The sequence below is a fragment of the Anolis sagrei genome, chromosome 5, assembly GCF_037176765.1.
Source record: "Anolis sagrei isolate rAnoSag1 chromosome 5, rAnoSag1.mat, whole genome shotgun sequence".
Lineage (NCBI taxonomy): Eukaryota > Metazoa > Chordata > Lepidosauria > Squamata > Dactyloidae > Anolis > Anolis sagrei.
In genome coordinates this window covers 62297043-62319409 of record NC_090025.1, presented here as the reverse complement: position 1 = coordinate 62319409, position 22367 = coordinate 62297043, and the positions used below count along the sequence as shown (strand labels likewise).

At 40.9% G+C, this 22367-nt stretch overlaps 1 protein-coding gene across 2 annotated transcripts in view; it reads left to right on the top strand.

Moving 5' to 3' along the window:
* Positions 1 to 1239: 1239 nt before the first annotated feature.
* VEGFC (vascular endothelial growth factor C) overlaps positions 1240 to 22367 on the top strand; it is a 54737-nt gene continuing 33609 nt past the window's right edge. Inside the window, exon 1 of one of the 2 annotated variants that reach the window (XM_060778682.2) lies at positions 1240 to 1962. In XM_060778682.2, coding sequence (XP_060634665.2) covers positions 1804 to 1962 — 159 coding nt within the window. In that variant the 5' untranslated portion in view covers positions 1240 to 1803. The remainder of the gene's footprint in view (positions 1963 to 22367) is intronic. The other variant, XM_060778683.2, reaches the window with a different exon arrangement.

The window sequence follows — 22367 nt, the reverse complement described above, 5'->3', positions numbered from 1 at the left end:
ACAGCCCTATATCCCAAAATATCAAGGCAAAAAATCCCACAATATCTGCTTCAAACTGGAATATATGGCAGCGTGGACTCAAGTGACCCAGTTCAAAGCAAATATTGTGGGGTTTTCTGCATTGATATTCTGGGTTATATGGCTGTGTGAAAGGTTCCTGGATTAAATGAGTCCACATGATAGATGTGGACTCATTTGTCAGTGTGGAATCTGGGGTAAACATAAAACCTGGGATATAGGGCCTGTCTGGAAGGGCCCCGTAGTCTAAGACCCCTTCCACAAAGCTGTATAAAACCACACCGTATCTGATTTGAAGTGGGATATATGGCAGTTCAAAGCTGATATTGTGGGTTATTCTGCCATGGTATTCTGGGTTATATGGCTGTGTGGAATGGCCATGGGTTATCTTGAGGGCCCTTCCACACAGCCCTATATCCCAGAATATCAAGGCAGAAAATCCCACAATATCTGAGTGTGGACTCAGGGCCCTTCCACACAGCCCTGTATCCCAGAATATCAAGGCAGAATATCCCACAATATCTGCTTTGAAATGGGTTGAGTCCACACTATGGGCCCTTCCACACAGCCCTGTATCCCAGGTAGAAAATCCCACATGTTTTGGACTGAGTTATCTGAGTCCCCTTCCACACAGCTGAATAAAATCCCACATTATCTGCTTTAAATCGGAATATATGGCAGTGTGGACTCAGATAACCCAGTTCAAAGCAGATATTGGGGGATTTTCTGCACTGATATTCTGGGGGCCCCTCCACACATTTCCCGTTCTTAAGTTCAGAGTAGAGCAACTGCTTTGGGAGACGGTGGTCAGGCATCTGGACAACGTGGCCGGCCCAGCAGAGTTGATGGCAGAGGAGATGCCTGCCTCTGTCTATCCCAGAATATCAAGATAGAAAATGCCACAACATCTGTTTTGTACTGGGTTATCTGAGTCCCACGCTCAGATATTGTGGGATTTCCTGCCTTGTTATGCTGGGATATAGGACTGAGTGGAAGGGCCCTCAGGAGCCACCTCGAGGGAGCCCCGGGCTGAAAAAGCGAGGCGCAAAAAAAGGCGGGCGGGAGGGCGCGCGCACTCAAAACAGCGCGTGGCTCTGAAGTTTTGGGGAATTTAGGAGGGGGAGGGAGGGAGGCAGGCGCGCTCCCTCCTTCTTTCCCTCCCTCCCTCCTCCCTCCGCGCGCGCCTCCCTCTCTGCCTCCCTCACCTTTCCCCGCCTTTTTTTCCTGGTGTCCAAAGGCGCCGCGGGAGACGCGGGTGGGTCTCGGTGTGGGCGAGTGGGTGGGGACACGTCCCGGCTGCCTGCCTGCCTGCCTGCCTGGCTCGCTTCTTGCCTTTCGCCTCTGAGGAGCGCAGGGAGAGGGCGCTTCCCGCCATGCCCGCCGCCCCTCGCGGGTCCTCCCGCTCCGCGCCCCGGCGGACCCATCCCCGAGGAAGAAGAAGCCACTCCGGGAAGCGCCGCGTGCCGGCTTCGCACCTCCTTGGCCTCTAAGCCTCGAGGAGAGGGGAGGGAGGGGAAGGGAAGGGAAGGGAAGGGGCGGCTGGAGAGGAACCCCCTTCCTCCTCCTCCTCCTCCTCCTGCGGGAACTCCTTCGCCCCATTCGGATGTCCGGTCGCCTCCGGAGAGGGGAAAAGCCCTGAGCGCGCAGTCAACTTCTGGAGAAGCGGGGCAAGCGAGGCAAGAGCCCGGGGAGGAGGAGGAGGCGGAGGAAGCAGTGGCGGGCGCCTGTCCCGAGGGGAGGCCTGCTCCCTCCCGCCGGGCGCCCTGTCTCCGCGCGCGGCCCAAGATGCACTTGCTGGGACTCTGCTCTCCTCTGGGTGACTCGCTGGCGGCGGCGGCGCTGGTGCTGCTCCTGCTGCTGGGAGCTCGCGAGCCGGCCACGGCCGCTGCCTATGAATCCGGACAGGGCTACGACGAGGAAGAGCCCGAGCTGGCAGAGGCCAAGGTACGCTACTACTACTAATACGAGAATGATAACTATGATTGTTATCATGGTGACTGTTATGATGATGTGCCACTTTGGCTCTCTCCGCTTCGAAGGCTTTCATGGCTGGAATCACTGGGTTGTTGTAGGTTTTTCGGATTATATGGTCATGTCCTAAAACAGCGTTTTTCAACCTGGGGGTCGGGACCCCTGGGGGGGGGGGGTCGCGAGGGGGTGTCAGAGGGGTCGCCAAAGACCCATCAGAAAGGTGGAAGGTGAACTACATCTCCCCTAAATCACTGTCAATTCATCCCAAATCGCTCCAGTACATTCTGTTGGTCATGGGGGTTCTGTGTTGGAAGTTTGGACCAATTCTATCGTTGGTGGGGTTCTAGGGACTCTTTGATTGTAGGTGAACTATAAATCTCAGCAACTACAACTCCCAAATACAAAGCTTTAATTTCCCCAAACTCCACCAGTGTTCACATTTGGCCATGTTGAGTATTCGTGTGAAGTTTGGTCCAGATCTATTATTGTTTGAGTCCACAGTGCTCTCTGGATGTAGGTGAACTACAACTCCAAAACTCAAGGTCAATGCCCACCAAACCCTTCCAATATTTTCTGTTGGGCATGGGAGTTCTGTGTACCAAATTTGGTTCAATGCCATCATTGGTGGAGTTCAGAATGCTCTTTGATTGTAGGTGAACTATAAATCCCACCAACTACAACTTCCAAATGACAAAATCAGTTCCACCACCCCACTCCACCAGTATTCAAATGTGGGCGTATTGGGTATTTGTGCCAAATTTGATCCACTGAATTAAAATACATCTTACATATCAGTTATTTACATGATGATTCCTAACAGTAACAAAATTGCAGTTATGAAGTAGCAACGAAAATAATTTAATGGTTGGGGGTTAGCACAACATATAGAACTGTATTAAGGGGTCGCGGCATCACAAAGGTTGAGAACCACTGTCCTAGAAGCATTCTCTCCTGAGGACTTCACAACCTCAGAGGATGCTTGCCATAGATGCAAGCGAAACGTCAGGAGAGAATGCTTCTAGAACATGACCATATAGCCTGAAAAACCTACAGCAACTCATAATTATGACTTATGATGGCCAATTTTGCTCTCTTTGCTTCCCCTTTGAGTATGCGCTCTCACTATGGTCCCTTCCACACAGCAGTATAAAATCCTCATTGAGCTAAATTATTTGGTACTGTGGACTCAGGGCCCTTCCAGGCAGCTATATAACCCAGAATATCAAGGCAGAATAATCCACTTTAAAAAACCCACTTTATCTGCTTTGAGCTGGGATATATGGCAATGTGGATTCAGAGATTCCAGTTCAAAGTAGATGTTGTGGGTTATTCTTCCTTGATATTCTGAGTTATATGGCTGTGTGGACACAGATGACCCAGTTCAAAGCAAATATTTTGGGATTTTCTGCCTTGATATTATGGGTTATCTAAGGGCCTTTCCACACAGCTCTATATCCCAGAACATCAAGGCAGAAAATCCCACAATATCTAATTTGAACTGGGTTATCTGAGCCCCCCCTCCCATTGGCACAGTGGGTTAAACTGCTGAACTGCTGAGCTTGTTGACTGAAAGGTCGCAGGTTCGAATCCGGGGAGTGGCGTGAGCTTCCACTGTCAGCCCCAGCTTCTGCCAGCCTAGCAGTTCGAAAACATGCAAATGTGAATAGATCAATAGGAACCACTTCTTTGGGAAGGTAATGGCATTCCATGCAGTCATGCCAGCCACATGACCTTGGAGGTGTCTACGGACAGCGCCGGCTCTTCAGCTTAGAAATGGAGATGAGCCCCAGCTCCCGGAGTCGGACACAACTGGACTTAATGTCAGGGGAAAACCTTTAACTTTACTATCAGAGTCCACACTGAGGACCCTTCCACACAGAATATCAAGTCAGGAAATCCCACATGTGATATTCTGGAATATAAGGCTGTGTGGAAGGGTCCTCAGTGTGGACTTAGATAACTCAGTTCAAAGCGGATAATATGGGGCAGGCCCGTAGCCCGGGGGGGGGGGGGGGGGTTGAGGGGCTTCAGCCCCCCCCCCCCCCCGAAATTCTCAGGCTTTACTAGTACATCATTTAAACTGTTATGTTTATTCATATCATGATCTGATCACCATGCTCAATATATCCCATATGCATGGGGGTATTGGGATAATGATACAAAAGGTTTGCTAGGGTAGATCCTGAGCCCCCCCCCCCCCCCCAAATCAAAATCCTGGCTACGGGCCTGATATGGGGTTTCTGCCTCAATATTATGAGATATAGGGCTGTGTGGAAGGGCCCTGAGTCCACACTGCCATACATCCCAGTTCAAAGCAGATAATGTGGGATTTCATTCAGATGTGTGGAAGGGACCTCAGGAAGGATCTACACTGCCCTCTATCTCAGGATCTGATCCCAGACATTTTCCTTATCCCAGATTATCTGGCCAGTGTAGACTAAGGGCCCTTCCTCACAGCCATATAATCCAGAATATTAAAGCAGGTAATCCACAATATCTGTTTTGAACTAGATTATCTGAGGCCACACTGTAATCTGGGACTAGATCCCGGAATACAGGGCAGTGTAGATCCAGTCTCAGAGGCCCCATCAACACTCACCATTTGAAGCCAAGATGGCTTCAAACTGTCACAAGTGTGCAAAGAGAGACACCACCACCCCCCCCCCCCCCCCTCACATCAGTGCTCTGCAGTTTGTATAATCACCACCACCCAGGCCTCAAACTGGTTTCAGGATTTTCTGTGCAATCATTAGCACAGCAAAACCACTTTCTTCAGTACTGGTTTGAAAGTCAAATAAGTGGTCAGTGCCCACAGGCCTCTCCCACACAGCTGAATAAAATCCCACATTATCTGCTTTGAACTGGAATATATGGCAGTGTGGACACAGATAACCCAGTTCAAATCAGATATTGTGGAATTTTCTGCCTTGATCTTCTGGAATGTAGGACTGTGTGGTAGGGCCCTTAGTTCACTTGGATGTGAGCCCATCCCCCTCCCAACACATACACACACACTATTTAACTTGTCTTCGGTGCATCTGTGTACAGTGTAGAATGAATGCAGGTTGACCCCACTTGAACTGCCACAGCTCAACATGATGACATCCAGGGAGTTGTAGTTTTACCTGGTCTTTAGCCTTCTCTGCTAATATGTACTGGTTCCTCACCAAACTACAACTCCCAGGATTCCATCGCATTGAGCCATGCCAGTTGAAGATGAGTCCTAAAGTATACACACATCCCTTGCTATATTTTCAGAAGCTGAATGAGCAAAGACTGGGGGTGGTATTGATTCCCTCCATGCAGGTCCTCTTTTTGTATGGAGTGGTAATTTCCTATCTTCTCTCACAGACATAATATTGTCCATTGTAATGAATACAAAACAGCATACTGCCTGCGTGTCACAAATTGCTTGTTGTTTTGTGCTCAATGGGGATCGTGAAAGTGAAGCTCTGACATCTAAGCAAAAGGTGGCTGTAGGAAGGGGGGGGGGGGGACATTGTAGGGCCAACACTTTATTTCAGTCCTGAAAAATGAGAATGATGAGAGTGAAGCTCTGACAAAAAGTGGCCGCATGGGCAAAAAGTGGCTGCACGGGGAGGGGGAGGGGGGCATTGTAAAACCAACACTTTATTTTAGTCCTGTCACTGAAAACTGAGGCTGCCTCATGCTGCTCATTTTTGGTTGACGTTATGTGCCCCATCTTTGACGTACTTACTTTTTGATGACCCTTCTGATCACCGCATCCCAGGCTTTGCAGTAAGATTATAAAGGTGATTCCTGAGTTACACCATTAAAGCCAGCAATTCAGTTCCCTGAGGATGTGGGGATCAGTAACCCCTGCTATTTCTTCTGTTATCTGTTGTTTGCATAGGACTCTTAAGTACCGTAGAGACCGATAAGGGTTTAGATTTTGATTGCTTCCTAGAGAACACATAAGTTAGTTTACACTCGTAAAAGAACAGTCTTGGTCTGGGGAATGCAGTGTTAGTGCCTCCCTGCAAGAAGTGGTTCATTGATGTTGCGCTTTCCCAGCTTCTTTATCAAGGGCAAAGCTATGAGATTGTGGGCAAGTCTGTGTCCTTGGAATGGGAAGTTTATGTTACTGAAACTTTCTAGTTGGGTCTGAACAGCTGCTGGCAAAAAAGAGAGCTGTGGGATGCTCTTCTGTGAAGATCTACAAAGAGGAATAAGAACATTAGATTGTGTTTCCATTTTGTAAAGGTCTGCTGTAGTGTTTCTTAAAAAACAGTCATTGCTTCTAAATAGCAAAATGGTTATCAGGAAATTAACTTGACCTTTATCTTTGACAGTAACAGTCCAGGATAATTCTCAGTTGTCAACTTCAATTCCTGAAGTTAGATAAGGATCTCTACTTAATTTGGAATGCATGTGTGCGTAAGATAAGAACAAATTATAGATGGGGGGACTATTTTGTGTGTTAAAAATGCAATTGTATTTTGAGTTTAAGAGCTTTAACTTTAAGTATATGGCATCCCAGGTGTTTTCATATTTGTATAAAAGCCATTATGTTATAAAACAGGAAGGCCAGAAGTATCTAATCCAAGAATATCGAGGTTTTTTATTAAAAAGATACCCATGTGCTCAAACGCATATATTTGAAGGTATGCTGTTTTTTAAAGTGTGCTAAAATTGTTTATAAAAGGCACATCTGAAAACACTACACCTTCTTCTTTAATGGGCTTCTTCTGCAGCAGTTTGGGTATTTCAAACTGCTCCTGTCAGTTTTAAAGTGTAACAGCTGTAGGATACAAGAAGTGTTTTTTCTCTGTCCCATCTGCCATGTGTGAATCCAGAGCTAGTCCAGTTGGTTGGCAGTCAGCTAAATTTGCTTAAGGATGATTTTTAAAAGAAATATTATTAACAAAAAAGAAACTCTTTTTACTTTACTATACCTAATGTTTTCAGCTGGCAGAGGCTCAACTTCATAGTTTTAATTCAGTAGAGAGAAATAGTTTGACAGAAATGTAATAATAACATTTCCCTTGGAGAAAGAGTGACTAGGAAACTTTCACCAAATGCATTGGTAGAAGCGGAATCGTATGAAATGAGGCATGTGTTGAACTTTCGTCGACATCATAAAGCCTCTTCCACATTGCTGTCTGCCTTGTTTGTTGCTGAAATGTGATGGCCATAAGAGAAACCTGGCATAATAAAGCAAAGGAAGTGAAGCATATGTAAAACTGGAAAGTCCATGGATAGTGGACATCACGTAGATTGTATGAAACATTTTCTAAGTGTAGTGTAATGTTGCTGTTTGTTGCTGAAATGCAATGGCCATATGAGAAACCTAGGATAATAAAGCAAAGGAAGTGAAGCATATGTGAAATTGGAAAGTCCACGGATAACGGACATTACATAGATTGTATGAAATGTTTTCTCAGTCTAATGTAGTGTTGGTAGAAATTAAACACAGATCTATTTAATGACCCTATATTTTGTATTTTATGCATTTTAGTTGGCCCAATAAATGTATCTATAGTTTTGGATTTTGCTCCATGGTTAGTTCTTGAAGTTTGGTGACAAGTGAAAGCATCCAGGTCTCTTGTACTTCCTATCCACTCTTCCTCACAAATGTTCAGAACAAGTCTCTCAGTAATCTCCTACTCAGATATTAATCCATTCAGTGCTTCCTTGGTTTCAACCATGCCTACATTCTCAAAAGCTCCCAGGCCAATCACTTTATTTCACTTTGAGTGGCTTCTGTAGTTTTCATCCAGTTCTGTGTCGTGTCACTGCTTCCTCAAAACTCAAAGACTTGTAGTTGGTTTTTCACTACTATTCTGTTACTAAAAGCAATTGTGCCCAAACTAAACATTGTTGTTATTATATCAACTTTTAAAAATATATCCCCCCCCCCCCCGAGTAGCAGGTGGGATGGTTTGAACTGGAGACAGTAAAGGGCACATAAGCATGGAGCACAGAGCCAGCATGATGTTGTGGTTTCAGTGTTGGACTATCACTCTGAAGATCTAGGTTTTAATTCCCACTCAACTGTGAAAACCCATTGACTGACCTTGGCATGTCATACACTCCAAACCACAGAAAACCTTGTTACAGGCTTGCCTAAGGATCACCACAAGTCAGAAACAACTTGATGACACACAACAAACAGGCTTTCCCCTGACTATGCCTTACTTCATCACAGCCTATTGTTAGAGACACTTTTCACACCAATATATAGATATCAAAAAGTTGATGAGCTTGGAGGAAAGTGTTTGTGCAGTTGAGAGGTAACTGCATGAGGTAGGTTCAAAAGCCTTCAGCCACACGTCCCTTTTATTTTTACACCATGCACCTTTGCTCTTTGCTTCAAGGGTGATAGAGCTTTCCAAATTCTGTTGTGCCGTGTTAATTTGTCAGCTGCAGTGTGTAGATATGTCACACAAATGTAACAAGAAATCTCAGAGTCTATGTGAAATAATCAAAAAATCATATATTTTTTGAAATATAAATAAAAGGTTTTCATGAAATATGTTGTATCCCCATCCATTTCAACAGTACAATTTTAAGTAGGTGTTCTTGTCTCTTATAAGGTGTCAGTTTAAATGCTGGTTTGCTAGTAACACTGAATTACCGTGTTGCTAAATGATGCATGTCTAAAAAATGTGTCACCAACATGAAATGTTTGGAAAGCTCTGTGTAGAGAGAGGCTGGCCAATGATTATAGAAACAGGTTTGCTTCATCTCTTGTGTATGTATTCCATGTGTCTTGCTTCCTCTTGTTTTTAATGCTAATAGACAGTCTCTCAAATACTAGACGTTTTCTGGGGAAAGATGTTTCTTTGAATACTAGTGGTGTTTACTTTTGAGTGAACACACTGGGCATCTGCTATATGTTGCCAGTGCCTGAGTGTACACTCACTGGGGTTAACAAAGATTGTCAAGTGCCTCTTTTTCAAAGAAATACAAAAACTCCTACCTTCTTAATGGTAAAAGACACCTGTCTCATGTTTTTGTTTTAAAATGTAAATTATATCTGAAACTTGTATACCAGGGAAGGAATCACACAGCCCTCTGGTTGTTGTTGCATTTCAATTCCTAGCATTCCTCAGTGCAAATTGTGCTGTCTAGTACTGATGAGAAGTACAATCCAACAATATCTAGAAGGCCACATAATATGAAACTTTGCCAAAACTTTGTTTTAGTGATTCTTAGATTATGAGTTGATAAACAAATTAGTTCATGGCTACATGTAATACATAGTGAATCCAGAAGCTTATTGATTTATCACACAAGTGCTTTAAAGTGGGCAACCCCACATTTTTGGCATTTTCTGCTGCCTGCAGAATTTTGTGAAATTAGTTTGGGAACATGAGGACCTCTGTAGCTGAGTATTCGAAAGTTCTTGCCCTAAACTACATTTCCTATAATTCTCAAAATGCAGAGCTGCCTACTTTAAAGCCCTAGTGTAGTAAAGTGGTTAGTCTCAGGGCACTTATTTATTTATTTATTTATTTATTTGCTTTATTTCTATACCGCGTTTCTCAACCTATGTTAGGTGACTCAATGCGGTTTACACAATATTAATATTAATTAGTCCCAGGATCCCCCCACCCTCCCTCACAAGCTATTGGAACAAGCTAGAGGGCCAACTGCGGACATCCGGCAGAAGGTTGTTTTTTTTAAAAAAATCACTTCGTTATGCATTGAACTGTATATGCACACATGTTAATTTCTGAATATAAATATAAGCTGATTTACATGTGCGCATATACAGTCCAGTGCATAGTGGAATGAATTTTAAAAACTTCTGCTGGATTTCTGTCTTCCCCCAATTGTTTATTCAAGCTCTGTTTAATATTATAAAGCTTAAAATATAGAGTTTCAGAGAGTTATAATTGTTGTCCATTTGTGCTTCCTTTAAACCAGCTGTGTGTCCATTTCTCAGCCCAATGAGCTGATCAGCTGCATCAAGCTTTTAAAAGAGAACATGTACTGGAACAGTCTACATGGGGGCAGGGGAAGAAATCATGTGTTATTTTTGCAAGTGCAGAGATAAACATTGATGTAAATATGCACGTTTTCTGGCCAGAATCAACCTCTTTAACACATGATCTTCATCCATTGCAGTGGATTAGCACGGATTTACTGCTAGCATCCCCCCCCCCCCCATAACTTTAACCCAATAACGTCTGCATTTTAGGTGCTGTGTAGAAGGGCCCTCACTACACTAGGATTAGTACTGATGCCAACATATTTGAAATGGAACCAACATCGGAACACATCCTTTGGTTTCTTCCCAACATCTTTCAGCAGAACTCAATATAAATGCCAATAATAGAGAGAAGCAGGACTAGTCATGTCCTTGCAGCAAAGTATACTAAGAGTTATTCTGGTGGCCTTGATAAACCTTGCTGCAAGGACATGACTAGTCCTGCCTATCTGTATCAGTGTCATACAGATGTTGTTGTTTATTCATTCAGTCGTTTCCGTCTTCTCGTGACCTCGTGGACCAGCCCACGCCAGATAACTCTAAACAACTTTGAAAAATAACTTTTTATCTGATCAGCTGTTTTTATTTTATACACTCTGCCAGCTTTTGGTAACAGGCCAAGAACTCTCTACACTTTCTCCCTTCAATTTATTGTTATGTAGATTGAAAAGTACATTATTGAGGGGTTTTTTGGTTACTTTTTTTTAAGATCCAGAACTAGTGGACATTGCCTGACATACTGTCAGAATGTTTATTATTTTATGGTTCTGTTTGTATTTGCAGTATCAGGCATTGTTGCATTGTTTTGCAAACAGAAAATTTGAACGTTTAAAGATTGTAACTTTGTAATCTTATGTTTAAAAATTATGAGAGAAGACTAGGCTAGTTGATTCTGGTTTCAATATGTCTTCATCTCAGCAAGAACTTTTGCAAGAATGTGTCATTCTTATGGCAGATGTCAGAGGCATATTTTTGCAGGGGAAGACGTAACAACATTAGTGATAGGCACCCACTGAATTTGATCCTGATTGAAAAACGCAATCCAATTAAAACCATACATGTTTCTGAAGGGCAGATTGTTATATTTTGTTTAATTTCCCTTTGGGATTTACTCAAGGGTTTTACCAGCATTTGAAAAGTCAGCTTTCCAGTGCCCAAGCTGTATGTCTTGTTTGTCTTTCAAGCATCAGTGTCTCTTACAGATTCTTAAAGCACATCTTACTTTGGGCAAGAGACAGGATTTGAATTCTAGAATCCCTGATGGGAAAGGTTTCTATTTGTATCAATTTTCATTGAGTATGCAACGTGCCTGTTTATATGTGTATGTATAAGGGTATGTGTGAATGTTCCCATGCATTTTTGCGTGAGCCTTCTGCATCCCTATTTTTGTGTACTTGGGTTGCAATTCTTACTTGGGAGTTACTCTTACTGAACTTAGTGGGGTTTCCTTCTTGAGTTTGTAAGTACAGCATTGCAATGTTAATCTCGGTAGCTATTAATGGAATGTAGAGGTCATCTACTCTGAGCAGGATTAAGTAAATTTAAAACTGTGCCCTAAAACGTGCAACGATACCATCTTTTGCAGCTTAGCAACTTCTAAAGGGCAATTTCATACTTCACAGATTCCTTAAATAAAGATTAAGTTGTTCTGGATTGCAATTTAGAGAGAATGTCATTTAAGTAATGAGCACCTTACCAGACTTTCTCCATCAAATAGAGAGGAGGATGAAAGCATCTTATTATAAGATTATACACACACACATATGGTATAGCTATATATTTTACCTATTGATCTACATGCTGTCCATTCCAAACTATCACCTTTCAAAATTCCTTTAAAAAAATTTCCCTCCTTCATACAATCCCAAATATTTATTGTTGATTTTTTTCTTCTTCTCCATCTGTTTCCTTATTACATCCATTTCTTCTGTTCTTTAACCCTTCTTGTCATACCTACTGTGAATGTTTGGTCCCTATATTTATGTGTCCCACCTTGCCTCATTATTATTTATTTGCATGGCACCACAAGTATTCATAGCACTAATTATATCAGTAAAACAGAAAAGTCCCTGTCTCATAATTTTAAAAAATTACTATAAATAGTATAGAAAAATAAACCACGGAGTATTATTTTCCTGTTCTTTCTCCCCCCCCCCCCCCCTCACATCACACATATACACAGAGATGGAAACAGACAGAGGATGGCTTTCCTAAAACTCTCCTTTCCTCTCTCCATGTCTCTAGAACAATGGTTCTCAACCTGGGGTCCCCAGATGTTTTTGGCTTTCAACTCCCAGAAATTCTAACAGCTGGTAAACTGACTTGGATTTCTGGGAGTTGTAGGGGTCCCCAAAAACATCTGGGGACCCCAGGTTGAGAAACACTGCTCTAGAAGCTGTTCACAGTTTGACAGAGGCTTTCCTGTCCATATTTACTAATACTTACTATTTACTAATAATACTTCTGTACTCTTTTGCCACAAAGGCACCCTCTTGTGGCTAGTCAAGCCATAATAGATACATTGGATGTTCATTTTACATTGTTGTTACATCTGTGATTTCTCAGTAAACATGCAAAAAGTAAATGTCTTTATATATGCATTATTTAATTCCTGGGTATAAGTACGTGAGGACAATGTGGTGAAATAAATAATTATTTCTCAAACTATCTGATGTGGTAGTTTTTTGTTCTTCCCAATATGCAGGGGATAGGTACTATATTTGGACTATATTATTGTCATTTCTCATATTTTCCTTGAAGCCTGTTGTGGATTGGTACCCACAGGCTTGCGAACTGGCAAGAGTCTGAAGTCTACCACTTTGAGTACCACTGTATTAGATAAACCCTTGATTTTATTTAGCAAGCTTCTTACTAAATTATTATATCTAACTATTTTATCTTACAGTGTTGTTTATTATGTACTATATAAGTGACTGCATGAAAAAAATAACAATTTTAAAAAGTAGGGCCCTGCTTCATAACTCCAAACATCTCTGGACCTATTTTAGAAAACAATTCCCTGCTTGTCTTTGGCTGAAGTTGTCTAATGAGACTTTGGCTATATCCTTGATTTATGTCATACTGTGGTTTGGTGTTTTTTTAACCCTCATTTTATCATTATGGAATGTAACAATGGCAGGAAAAGATGCTGTTCTGGTTCCAGAAAGAAACGATCCAAAACAGTTCACATATTACTTTTGTTAGATCAACTGTGTTCCTGGATTAAGGTTGGGAACCCCTATGCATTGCGTTACAGTTCTCTGTCCAGGGTAATGTAGCACAACGTAGCGAAGTGTAGTTCTTGCTGCCAATCTCTTTGACTGTTTGTGTGAGGAGGCAGGAGCAAAGACAGAGAATGCTATGCTGTTTAACCTGGCATGAAAGTACAATAGAGTACTAAAGAGATTTCTGATCTGGCAGCAATAGAAATTAAAAGGCAGTTGTATTTGCAGTGGAGTAATGTGTTTGATATATACCAGGCGTAGAAATAAGCATTAAAAACTTTAAAAACGATGTAATATTTTTATCTGTCTCAATTTTGTTGCAATAGACAAAGAATATGAGTTAACTTTGTGTAAGTCTAAACTAAATGTTTAGCCCCTGTTGGCGCAGTGGGTTAAACCACTGAGCTGCTAAATTTTATGACCAAAAGGCTGCAGGTGAGCTTCTGCTGTCAGCCCCAGCTTCTGTCAACCTAGCAGTTCGAAAACATGCAAATGTGAGTAGATCAATAGCTACCACTCCAACGGGAAGGTAATGGCACTCCATTCAGTCATTCCAGCCACATGACCTTGGAGGTGTCTGTGGACAACGCCGGCTCTTTGGCTTAGAAATGGAGATGAGTACCAACGCCCAGAGTCGGACATGACTGAACTTTAATGTCAGGGGAAAACCTTTACCTTAAACTAAATGTTAGAAGATGGAATTATTGTAATAATAATAATAATAATAATAATATACTTTATTTATATTCCACTTTATCTCCACAGAGGGATTCCAAATGGATTAAAATATACACATATGAGGTAAACATTCAATGCCTTTTACACACAATGAACAACGACATACAACACAGACAAAGGAAAAGGCCTTCCGCTTTTTTCCATCTCCGGTGTCTGGAGGCGATGCTCAACTCCAGCCATAGGGAGGTGCTCTTGTTCCATTTTTCCATACCAAGGAGCCTGTTGTCCATAGACATCTCCAATTGTGTTGTCAGCATATCTGCATGAGGCATGCTTTTATCTTACCACTGAGGTGGTACCTATTGATCTACTCACATTCCATGCTTTCGAATTGCTAGGTTGGCAGCAAGCTAGGGCTGACAGTTGGGAGCTCACCTGACTTATGGCTTCGAACTGCCAACCTTGGTCAGCAGATCTCCTGCAGCTAGTGGTTTAACCTGCTTTGCTGTCATGGTAAGGGTTTGGTCTTCATCAACATGACTCATCTTGTTTTGTTGTTGTTGTTGTTGTTGTTGTTGTTTTTGCAGCAAGTATACTTGTAGCCACTATGTAGCTACAAGACCATTGAAAAACAATTGAACCAGGGTAGGATATGACTCTAGAATGAACCAGAAAATACAGATAGTTCCCAATATGAGATTACAGTATTATTTATTTATTTATTTATTTATATCCTGCTTTTCTCCCATGGGTGGGATTCAAAGCAGCAACCTTTGAAGGACTTTAGAGTAGTCCTTCAACTTTCACAGGGGTTAGGGACCCTAGAAAATGGGGAAACTGCAAACAAAAAAACCTGCTTTTTATCTGAGGGAACACTTGTCTATGCATTTGAAAGACTCCAAGAGACTTCAAATTCTAGTTTAGTCATGGAAACTTACTGGGTGACTCACATTCTTTCAACCTTAGAATAAGGCAATGGCAAATTTCTGAATAAATCTTACCAAGTTTTTATAATAGAGTTCCCATAAGTTCGAATTGACTTGAAGGGACAAGACAACAATAATTTTGATTTGTGAGAATCTTTCTATCTACCCTTTAAAGAAGTCTTTCTTATGATTTTAAAAACACGTATGAATATATTGATATAGGAAGCTGCACATAAATAATTAAATTAGTCAATCTAATTTCCAGTATGTTTTTTTTTTTGTGTGTGTTACTCTAGAGAGGAATTCTTATTCTCATAACAGCTAGGATTCTCAAACAAACTTTGACTCCAGATTCCTTTTCTGACACCTTGTCAGAAAATCAATAAGCCTCAAATTGCAGTTGAGATGAAGCACTTTGTGGAGCCAACCCAGCTGGCAGTCAGAGCCAAACTTTAGTGCTTGGGTGGTGTGCACCAGGATAGTGTTCGTTATTGGTACACTGAAATTTCTAGCAGTTCAAACTTCTTGTTACATGTAAATTAGTCTGTTTGCATATATTCATATCAAGTTGTTTTCATTGCTTCACTATACTCTTAATTGGTGGACATGATTGACAATGGCCTTCTTGTTTCCCCCAAATTTTGCATGGTAAAAATGAAAGAGAAAGATGGTCCTGGTTCAGCATCTATGTTCAACACTTTACTCTCAGTTGTGTGTTTTGTAGTCTAATTAAGTGTAGCTTATATAATCTAGATATTTAAAAATTATATATTGTTTCCTTTTGATGCTTCTTTAGAGTTGGCTTTTAAATGATTTGTTATACTAACTGTTAAGCCAAGTTGTGTATTTTGAAAGGGAAAAAGAGCAGAAAAGTTTCTATAATGTATAATTATAGTTGAGTATGGCTAACAAGAAAGTGAAGTTAACAAATGTCTAACAAAAAAAGGAAAACATTTCTGTGCTCTGGTTACTTGTCTGCTACATTGATGAAAATTTCAGTTAGAGACTTTGAACATACAGTATGTACATTCATTGCAACTAATCAGCTTAGAGTTTTTTACATTGCTTTTCTGAGTTAAACAGGTTGCCTATTCTGTCCCAGATGTTTAATATAAATTTAAGTTTCTGGGGAATGTTATGATTTTCAGTTCTTTAGTATCATGTTGTATATGTTTTATCAGCTGACTGTTTATACTTGGTAATACTATGTGCTGTCTAAAACAAGTGAAATAAAGCCTTGACAAGTATTTCCTTGCATCTTTGATTGAATGTCTTGCCTCTTTCTTAAGAGGGAATATTTTCAAAAGGAAGTAAAGTGTCTACTCAGTTTTCTCAAAAGTACTTTTCCAAGACATACATTTATAAACAGAGTGTCCTGTAATTGGATTAAATTGTATAAAAAACATTATTTGTTAGTCTTTAAGGTGCCACAAGACCTTTTATTGTTTGTGCTATAACAGTCTAGCGTGACTAGCCCCCTACCTTTTGCCTATAAATGTTTATTCTAATAAAAATGAACTACTTATTTTTATATATGATGTTTAAAAGAATTTAAACATTTTTCTGTTATTTTGTGTCTTCAAGTTGATGCCAACTTATAGCAATCCTGTCACTGAATTTTCTTGGCAAGATTTATTTAAAAGGAGAAGTGCTATTGCCTCTGCTTGGGCTGCCAGAATATGATTAGACTGAAGTCACCCAATGGTTCTCCATGGCTGAACAAGAACTTAAACCACACTGTTCCAGAGTGCCAATCCAACACACAAACCATTACACCATGCCCACTCATTTAACTTACTGTACTAACTATCAATTTGCAGAATTAATTTTAACTGGTTCATTATCTATAATAAATAGTATTGAATGGACATTGGATATTTTACTTTTTGCTAAAGGTTGAGTTTCCCTTATCTGGACATCCAAAATACTCAAAAACCTGAAGGTTTTTGCTTCCAGAAGCATACTTCCATCTTTGGGGAAAGAGCTATTTATATTCTCAGTACCCCCTTATTTTTTTCCTCAGTGAGCACTGATAAGAGAAGGAGAAAAGGCTAGGACGGCCCTTACCAAAAAAAAAAAAAAGCAGATGTCCCGGATACTTTGGTGCTCACCTTCCATCCAGTCAATAATGGTGTATGGTGAGGCCACTATCTTGGAAGTACTTTAAAGGCAAGGACATATAACCCAAAGAGAATAAAAACAACTCACAGGAGGGAGAATTTCCCCTTCACTTTGCATCTGCTTTGGCAAAAGGGTAGAATTTATGTGCAAGGGGCCTTCATAGAAGAAAATGTGTGCTGAAACATTTTCTGACACATATTCTGGGATGTCTGCTTTTTAGAAGGGTCTTGTGTATGCTGAGTTCTTCCCTGCTTCCCTCTCTTCTCTTTCGTCCATTAAAGCTGCTTGAGAAACATCTTGTGCACAATCATCATCAGTACTCCTTGAGGAAAAGTCGGTGAGCACTGGACATTTCTCCACTATCACTCATACACTGGAGCCCCTGGTGACGCAATGGGTTAAACTCTTGTGCCTGCAGAACTAAAGACTGACAGGTCTGGCGTTCAAATCAGCTCCAGCTCCCCATGCGGGGTCATGAGAGAAGCCTCCCACAAGGATGGTAAAACATCAAAACATCTGGGTGTCCCCTGAACAATGTCCTTGCAAACGGCTAATTCTCTCACACCAGAAGCAACTTGCAGTTTCTCAAGTCACTGCTGACACATAAAAAAGACTCCTACACTATATGCGTACACACACACACACACACACACACAAATACAGATATTTCAAATAAAAAAAACAATTCTGAAGAACTTCTGGTCTCATTTCAGATAAGGAAGACTCAACTTGCATTTATTTCTAACTTTTCCACTTAATATAAAAACGTTGGTTAGATGTCTTCTTGAAATTGTTACTGTATTTTGAGTTCATGCATAATTATTTCTTACAGTTTTGAGTTAGACAGTGTACTTTATCTAAGGGCAAATCTATTTTCTCATACAGTTCATAGAGTTTTCTACTTCCCTTCATGGCTAGATGTGGATCTCCAAGGAATAGAAAGGAGTGGCTTTATAATGCCCAGACAATCTTGCTTCATAGAACAAGTTGCAATCGTTCTGGAACATCCTTACATCTTGATGCTGCCTTTGTTCCATTTAAACCCTAGCCCATTTAGCTTCTTTCACCATGCAATCTGTCTTCTTTTTAAACTTTGAATAGGATGGCATATCCCATTCAAGCAATAGGGTGAACGTATCTCTACAGAGTGTGCGCGTAAGTATTTTGAACTCAGAAAAGCACTCACATTTTTTAAGTGCACGTGAACATGAAACCTAAAACTATCTATATAACTTTCTCTTTTCCTTTCAGCTCCTATAAATAACTGGTCATACACCAATCTAGCATAACAGCATGAAAATAGAGGGAACTAATTGTTTCCAGATACTGGATGAAATGTCTGGAATTTTAATGTCAGTTTCTGTCATACTGAGGGACTCAGCTTTGTCACAGGGAAGATAAATTGAAAAACTGTCACAGACACTATTAGTTATTGGTAGTCTTTCATTCTGATGATGAATGTTTTATGTATTTTTAAAATTACTGGGGAAATGTAGAGGCTGTAGATTTAAATGAAAGGCAGCTGACCAAGTTGTATTTGTGTATGAAATGTTACTTCATAGCTTGTTTGGCTATGATTGCATAGGAAGATGTAACTAACATGGAAAATAAATTGCTTCACTTATCCAGTTATATTTAGTTCTCTTTTTAAAACAACTTTACTCTTTGTCAGTATTAAGCCTGACACTCCTACCCCAATCTGTGGAGCAAATTGTCATTCATAATGTGCTACATATTTACAAAGGCTTGTTAAGAGAAATGTCAGCTATATGTAACATAAGTTGCAGGCAACTAGTGGCATATTGAATATGCAGAGTTTAATTCCTGAAGCTATCTCATTTTGACTCCTGGCTACCCATAACAATTTTTTTTAAAGATGTGGTGCAAATAATGACCACTTTTGTGAAAATTATTTCCCAAAGATGTAGGAATGGTACACAGTCCCTTTTAGGATTTGTTTGCAATTTTTCAGTTTATGCCTCAATGCATTTGAGAAGCCCTTACTGTTCAGTGGTATCAATATCATTACTGTGGATGGAAAGTTCCAAAATGCAATGATGATGGTAGTGATCATTTGTCAATAAACTCATCCAGTCCATAATTGTCAAGCTACTTTTGATATTTGTCTCCAAACGATGCTTCAGGTTAATCCAGAATAATCTGGAGAAAACTGGGATTTCCCAGGGTGCTTCCAAACAGGCCAGAAATCTGTGCCAAAGTCAGGATGGCATGCAAGCACCTCAAAGCCCCCCAAATTTTCCTCTATAAGTAAAAAAAAACCTTACCTGGCTGCCATAATGTTCCTCCTCACTCCCTCCTGGCATTTGGCACCTTCAGTAAAACCGAGACATATCCTGTTTTTGGGGCCTGTCTGGATAGGCCCCCAGTTGGTGTTGTGACACAGCTGGAATCAGAGGATGATAGGACTCGGGTTCACAGTTTGGTTCAAAATGGCCTTTCTATAGACAGTGAAGAAGAAGTGCAGTTTCCCACAGCAAGGCATGAGAGTGTTGATACCGAAAATAGCCAGATGCAGATTGACTCTGAGAAAGAAGACAGTTCTTTGACTGGTTCTCAGCCTGATAATGAGCAAGGAGGAAAACAGGCTGACGACAACGAGCAGAATGACCGTGACGATATGGGAACTTTAGATTGGGCTGATCGGTTGGAATTCCGTGTTCGAAGGAGTGAGAAGATAGCAAAGAAGAGGGGGGGGGCAGAGAAACACCTTCATGTTTTGCAAAGGGTATTAAACAGGGTGTTTGAGACCAGATCTTTGCCAAAGCAACTTTGTGTTTACCTAAGGAGTTTGCCTAGGCTAGGCTGGATTATCTTGCAGTCTTTGTGTTCATGGTTTCCAGGACTTTGTCATGTTCTCTTGGGTCTTGCTTTGGTGATGCCTATTGGATTATGCTTCAAGTGCTATGTTATCCTGATCTTTTCGAACATTAACCTTTGCATTTATTAACTTTTTACCTTTTATTTTTAATAAACCATAAAAACTTCTGGCTGTATGCAGTTTGGTGTTTTTCAGCAAGGCGAATCTGAGGTGCAACAGTTAGGCCTGTGGGGATTGACCCTTGGGACTGCCTTTCCATGATCAGGGGTCAATCTCAATTGCCATCCCAGTTTATCAGGCTCTAAAAGCCCGAAGGAGCAGGATGGCATCCCACCCTCCCCTCCCATTTTCTTCCTAAATTTACTGGAGGGGCCTCGCTGCATCCGTAGGTGCCTCAGAGAAAGCTTGTGACATGATATGTTAAGAGCTTTCTCCAAAGGGACTGAGGATGCAGCCAGGCCCCTCCAGTAAGTTTTTAGGGAAAATGGGGGGCTGGGGGCTGGCTAGATGCCTTCTCAGATTGGCCTCTGGTAGGCATGGGAGGGCATGTAGCCACCCTTCCAGCAAAATCCTGGGGTTTGGGACTTCTGAGAGGCTTGAATCCTGGGAGAAAATGGGATATAAAATCCAAGTTTCTCTTGGGATTTGGACCTGTCTGGAAGGGCCCTGATTCACTGAAGAGTGTTTACACAGACAGTCTACAAACCTGCAGGAAGCTGGGAAAGTGGTCACAAAGATCCACTGGATGCGGATCAGTTTGATCCAAATAATAATTTTTCCCAACCTCCTCTGGTAAGATTGACTGAAAAGAAGTAGCCTAACTGATGAGAATTAGAGCAATTCAGGGGAAAGACAGAAAGGGAACGCAGGCATTCCCATGGGAACACTACAGTTTCCCCTCTCGGGAGGTCTTTGTTTACCTTCTGACCAAGGGAATGCTGCTGGATTCCTGCTCTACATGGATAATGATTTTAACAGTATGACATCAGTGATTATATGTTTTTATATGGTTTATATAAGCTTTTAAAATATTGAGTCAAATGTTTTTAACTGTATTTTTATGAATGTATGGCACTAAAATTGCTATTTCTGTGAGCCACCTTGAGTCACCGCAAGGCTGAGAAAGGCGGGCTACAAATGTCGTAAATAAATACATGGTATATACACTAGTGGGCACCAGCAGATTTTATGGCTGCAGTGTGCTTTAGGGATGTACGTTTATAAACACCACAATTTCATTTTGAATTCAAGATGGATTTTAATTCCTGTGTAGAAAGGCTCCCGGATAACTCAGACTCGATGTACACTGCCAAATAATGCAGTTCAAATTATTATATGGCACTGTAGAGACAGCCTCAGCCCTCACAAGAGAAGTAAAGTATGTGTGTACTTATAAATTCTAAAATAATGTGTGGAAAAACTTACCTGTAATAAACTGAAATATCAAAGTAATTTTTTTCTTCAGCATTTTTCTTTAAGCAATAATTTCACATTACTTGAAATAATAGCCTTGTAGCTGCTCAGTGGTATTCCTGAAGAGAAAATCACAGTGTGAACTATGACATTGTGTAGCATCATCAAAATAGCAGTAAAGGAGAAGAGTTCTTTATCATCTTGTACTTACAAAACTACAAGATGATTGTGAGAAACCCCCCACCTCTTCAGTTTGTCTCCAGGGGGTATTTTTATCCAATCCCACAAATGCCAAAAAAGTTGGGCTAAAGGAAGTTGTGCCGAGTCAGACCAAAGGCCTATCTAGCACTGCTGCTTGTTTCCTCAGTTACATCCCTTGTAATTGTAGGTTTGCCATAAGTTGACCTGATAGAAGCTATCAACAGAGAAATCCATAAACACAACATATTACATTCCAAGCAGCTGGTATTCAGAGGCATACTGAGGATTGTGTAACTCCATTATGATTACTATCCACTGATAGTGTTATCTTCCATAAGTTTTTGTAAAACTCTTTTAGTGCCATCCAAGTTGGTAGCTGTTGCTGTAGCATCTGGTAGCAAATTTCATAGTATTGACTATGTGTGAAAACAATTACTTTTTTCAGTCTGTTACAGTCTTCCACCATTCAGATTCAATGCTAGGCTCCAGTATTATGAAAATAGACCGAAACATTTCTCCCTATCTAAATTTTTCTATCCCCATGTGATTTGCTCTTTCACAATAACTGCACATAAGGTTTTCATCCAAGTATCTGCTACAGTCCAAGATATCTTTCTTGGTCACTCAGCACCAGCTCATATACTATTAATCACATTTGCCATTTCTGTGCCCATTTTGTCATCTTGAAACAATCCCTTAGAAGATCATAGCTATGTTATTTTGTTTTACCATACTAATGATCCGATGTTATCTGCAGACGTGACCACTTCACTATTCACTTTCAATGTCATATCCTTTATGACCCACTTAAAAAGGATTTTGTCTCATTACAAATACTTGTTTACATCCTCCAACATGGGAACTGTTTGTTTATTCGTAGTCTTTACATGTGGTAGGCATTTTGTCTGCATAATCAAGCCTCAATAACTAAAATTGATCCTATAAAAATGACCAGATGGTATACTGGACACCTCCCTAGACTCTGTAACAAATATGGTGTCAGGTTTTGAGCAAGCCTA